General features: G+C 39.2%; 1 protein-coding gene across 1 annotated transcript; it reads right to left on the minus strand.

The window, feature by feature from the left end:
* Positions 1–2,118: 2,118 nt before the first annotated feature.
* On the minus strand, positions 2,119–5,026 carry LOC144060876 (syncytin-A-like). The gene is made up of 2 exons (XM_077580782.1): positions 4,537–5,026; positions 2,119–3,881 (listed from the first exon to the last, which is right to left on the minus strand). Exon 2 carries the CDS (start codon positions 3,569–3,571, stop codon positions 2,537–2,539), a length of 1,035 nt encoding a protein of 344 aa, XP_077436908.1. The 5' UTR covers positions 3,572–3,881; positions 4,537–5,026; the 3' UTR covers positions 2,119–2,536.
* Positions 5,027–5,277: the final 251 nt, after the last annotated feature.

Here is a 5,277-nt window from a genome sequence, read left to right on the forward strand (position 1 = left end):
CGTTTTCAGCCCCTGATTGTGCACTTTAGGTGAAAATGTCAAAATCTTCAAAATTAGCAGATGCACAATGAAATTAATGCTGGAATCATCTTCAGGATGCTAGAATACACTAAATACAGCAAAAATTTTGAGTCTAGAACGTTTAGTTTAGGTGTGAGAGGCAAAATGAACTTTTTATTGCTTTAAACGCTTTTTCAGCCTGATTGTGCACTTTAGGTGAAAATGTCAAAGTCTTCAAAATGAGCATAAGCACAATAAAATTAATGCTAGAATCATCTTCAGGATGCTAGAATACACTAAATACAGCAAAAATTTTGAGTCTACAACGTTTAGTTTAGGTGTGAGAGCCAAAATGAACTTTTTATTGCTTTAAATGCGTTTTCAGCCTTATTGTGCACTTTAGGTGAAAATGTCAAAATCTTCAAAATGAGCATAAGCACATTGAAATTAATGCTGGAATCATCTTCAGGATGCTAGAATACACTAAATAAAGCAAAAATTTTGAGTCTACAACGTTTAGTTTAGGTGTGAGAGCCAAAATGAACTTTTTATGGCTTTAAATGCGTTTTCAGCCTGATTGTGCACTTTAGGTGAAAATGTCAAAATCTTCAAAATGAGCATAAGCACAATGAAATTAATGCTGGAATCATCTTCAGGATGCTAGAATACACTAAATACAGCAACAATTTTGAGTCTACAACGTTTAGTTTAGGTGTGAGAGCCAAAATGATTTTTTTATTGCTTTAAACGCGTTTTCAGCACCTGGTTGTACACTTAAGGTGAAAATGTCAAAATCTTCAAAATGAGCATAAGCACAATGAAATTAATGCTGGAATCATCTTCAGGATACTAGAATACACTAAATACAGCTAACATTTTGAGTCTACAACGTTTAGTTTAGGTGTGAGAGCCAAAATGAACTTTTTATTGCTTTAAATGCGTTTTCAGCCTTATTGTGCACTTTAGGTGAAAATGTCAAAATCTTAAAAATGAGCATAAGCACAATGAAATTAATGCTGGAATCATCTTTAGGATGCTAGAATACACTAAATACAGCAAAAATTTTGAGTCTACAACGTTTAGTTTAGGTGTGAGAGCCAAAATGAACTTTTTATGGCTTTAAATGCGTTTTCAGCCTGATTGTGCACTTTAGGTGAAAATGTCAAAATCTTCAAAATGTGCATAAGCACAATGAAATTAATGCTGGAATCATCTTCAGGATGCTAGAATACACTAAATACAGCAAAAATTTTGAGTCTACAACGTTTAGTTTAGGTGTGAGAGCCAAAATGAACTTTTTATTGCTTTAAACGCGTTTACAGCCCCTGATTGTACACTTAAGGTGAAAATGTCAAAATCTTCCAAATGAGCATAAGCACAATGAAATTAATGCTGGAATCATCTTCAGGATGCTAGAATACACTGAATACAGCAAAAAATTTGAGTCTACAACGTTTAGTTAAGGTGTGAGAGCCAAAATGAACTTTTTACGGCTTTAAACGCGTTTTCAGCCCCTGATTGTACACTTAAGGTGAAAATGTCAAAATCTTAAAAATGAGCATAAGCACAATGAATTTAATGCTTGAATCATCTTCAGGATGCTAGAATACACTAAATACAGCAAAAATGTTGAGTCTACAACGTTTTGTTTAGGTGTGAGAGCCAAAATGAACTTTTTATTGCTTTAAACGCGTTTTCAGCCCCTGATTGTACACTTAAGGTGATGTTGGAATTTATTTCTATATTAATATAAATTTAAGTTAATAATCTGACTCCAATTTGTGACCTTACCAAACTATCACCCATCCAACAATAGCATGCTCGTTCTGCAATAGAAAGGTATCAGGAAGCCGGCATTTTCACACACGAGTGGATTTATTCCTAACACTCAAATCTAATACATCACAGCTGGGGTCCCGGGTCCCTACCCATACAATTCTATACGTCTCTGTCTCAAGCAGCCAACGTAGTCTCATCCGAGTTGCCCCAGTGAATAGTTATACTACACAATATTTAAATGACACAGAAACAAAGGCATCCTGGCATTATTCTATTGGCTATGTGTTTTCTGCAGTTTAACTTTAGCTTGCTTTTCATTGGCCGATCTTCATCCGCAGCGTCACTGGGTGGCTTCTCCTGTTTTGTACTTTTCCGCCCCGATGTCAAACAAATGTGGTTTACAACATACTTTGATCTTATCACGGTTCTGCATCTCCCCCTGCAATTAGCATCCTTTGTTGGCAACATTCCATTCCTAACACGCCCACGTCCATCACACACATCCTGTATTTCACCCCCACGCACACAAACTCTTATATTCCTTTAATCCCTCTCATGACCTCAGACGACTGAGGTCATCACTCGAATACCTTGTTTTTTATTGTTAAACATGAGCTAAAAATCGATAAACAACTAAAAATTAGTAAAAAATTTCATTCTAGTAGAAAATCAGTATAAACTTTCATTCTAGTAGAAAATCAGTATAAAATTTCATTCTCTCTCATGGCCTCAGATCCCTGAGGCTACCTTCACATACTCACATCCCGGACTCCCGGAGGGCCACAGCTGTCTCCGCTTCCTGGGGGTCCTTCTGAGGGATCATCATATACTGACCACCCGGCTGTAGTGGCCCCAACGTGCGTTCAATTGTCTGAACAGTCAATGATCTGATACATGGAATACAACAACAGCCGCATAACACCATAATAGCGGAAAACATCGCGATAGACATCAATACTGATGCAATCAAGCTTTTATATTTGCCAAAGACGTTTAACCAGTCAGAGTACCAACTGGTGTCCACGCCTGAATGCTCTTTCATTTTATTACTTAGCGTGCGCAGACCCTCCAATGCCTTAGTCAGGCGACCATCAGGAGATGTATTGTTGGGGATCAGAGTACAACACTGCTCCCCAAAAATACCACACACTCCTCCTCTTTCAGCTAACACCATATCTAAACTCATTCTATTTTGGAATGCCATAAGAGACGTGGCTGCTAATTGCTCGTGCACTGCCTGGAGTGCCGAAGTGGTAAAGTTCGCCAATCGTTGGACATTATAGTGGACATAATTAATCCGGTCCACATTTTTGTTTACTGTAATAAACAGAAAAATACTCTCCCATCCTGCCGCCACTTGATCCACCAATTTGTATTCATCAGGGACCCCTCTCGGAACTCCAATTGCATCTATGTATGTGGGGTCTCCTGCATTCAACCATTCTTGCATGTCCCTTTTCTTCCTCCCAAGGAAGGGGATTCTTCCCCACTGTCTAACTCCTTCCCAATTTATCCTAGCCATGTCTAATGCTGTCACACTAATTGGCATGATCAGCGTTACTAGGGCGCACTTACCTGAGGCATTGGGGGGAAGCCTATCGTACAACACTCTCTCTCCACACCACAGCCAAACATCAGCCCGAGCGAGAGGTATTCCTGCTGGCAAAGACACATTTTCATTACACCATGACTCCTGGATGTTTCCAATCCCAGGGCCACTCCCATGTAACTTTAGGCAGGTAAAATTTTGTTGTGCAACATGGATGTCAAAAATGGGCTTTTGCTTTTCCATATTTGTCAGTGGAAAGGCCGAATCCAATTGGCTGCACTTTCCTTGGCCAATTTATCTAACAAATCAAGCCATTGTTGAGTCCAGTTGAAAATTGTCACCCAAGTGTTCACCTGTGTCGGTTGTTTACACTTCAGATTTAACAGTAGTTGTTGTGTCTGTGTCAGCGTCTTACCACCATCTTGCTCTGCTTCATACCATACCTTTCCATTACAGGAATGATACACCATCACTCGTTCTCCTTTCGTTCCATCACTTCTATCATCCCGCACCATATGTTCAAACGCTAACATAGTCCACACAAAGCACAAGCCTGCAAACAAAATAGTCAATAAAGTTAAACATTTGCATCGTCGTCGATTTTGTTCAGACACTTCCGAGTCCGATTTTGATCCAATTCTTGCCATCGTCACATTCCCTCTCTTGACCTGCCCGTCCGGGCAGTCAATCTTTAAGCTCACCATTGGCAGGCACAAAGTCTGGGGCCGGGCGCAACTGTGAGTAATGGTACCACTTTTGTCCTTTAGTTTCAATTCTCATAATCGCTTGCACCTCATTTGGGAGGCCGTTCAGCATCGCCGTCCTGAACATCATCTCAGCTTCAGGGTAGCTGCCTGGGTGTTTACCTGTGGTCTCAATCCACAGCTCCAATGCCTGAGCATAATGTTGCTCTTTGTCGTACATCAAATTTCTGTATTTTTAACTCTGGTTTCTTATTATAGCAGTGTAAATCATTTAAAAACAACATCATCTTAACTCAGAACTATTCATGTCCGGCCGGGCCATGAACAGTCTGAGAAGAGATTTATACTTATACCTTAAATAAACACTGCAGTTCATTTTTAACAACTTGTCTCATGAAAAAATGTCACCCAGGTGTGTCAATGTTCCTTCCACACCTAAATGGCATATTCCATGGGCTCTAGAAATTATACTTTTCAATTGTTTCTGAGATGGAACATACTTACCGTATTTCTGCTATAAGGGTCGTCTTTTGTCATCTTTGTAGAACTTATTTTTCCAACTCCCATCCTCTTCATTCGCTGCCTGTAAATTCCTCACACCAAACTTCATTCTCACATCAGACTTCCTTTTCAACCATACACAGACAGACCAGTCATTCCCCCATCTGATAAAGATCAATTTTGATCATTTCAGACCTGAATGTGAAAACTGTAGCCGCTTCCAAATTGCTGCTTTAAAGAGGAAAAACAGACACCTTGTGTCCTGTAGATTAAAAAACAACCAAATTGTGACAATTTGGCCAACACCAGAACTATAAAAAGATCTCCAGCTGAGCTAGCCAGGAGCCATAAAAACAAAAGCCTTTGAGGCAAGAGTTTGTAATGTAAATTTGAATCCTGTAGATTAGAAAAACAACCAACTTAAGCAGATGTAAATTAAGATACTGCAGCGGAGGACTTTTAGGGTCAGGAAGAGATGAGAAAAAGATTTAAAATAACCCCATTAATCTATTGCAGGTCATGAATCTTCCAAATATCTGCCATCTCAACTAATAAAATAAATGAGTTATAATCAGAAAAACAAAACAAAATCCCTACTTTAAACCAACCAAAAAGTATTCTTAAAATGCTAACTAACCTCACCTCTTCTACAGAGTAGTGGGGGCTTTGTAAAAACACAGCAGGGAACTTTGCCTTTGTGCATTCCCCGTGGAATCCAAAGATCAGTGCTGTTGAGCTTAATCA

Source organism: Vanacampus margaritifer, chromosome 11, assembly GCF_051991255.1.
Source record: "Vanacampus margaritifer isolate UIUO_Vmar chromosome 11, RoL_Vmar_1.0, whole genome shotgun sequence".
NCBI classification, from domain to species: domain Eukaryota; kingdom Metazoa; phylum Chordata; class Actinopteri; order Syngnathiformes; family Syngnathidae; genus Vanacampus; species Vanacampus margaritifer.

Excerpts from the sequence above, each read along its gene's own strand:
- LOC144060876 (XM_077580782.1), bottom strand. The coding sequence starts at position 3,571 with ATGGAAAAGCAAAAGCCCATTTTTGACATCCATGTTGCACAACAAAAT.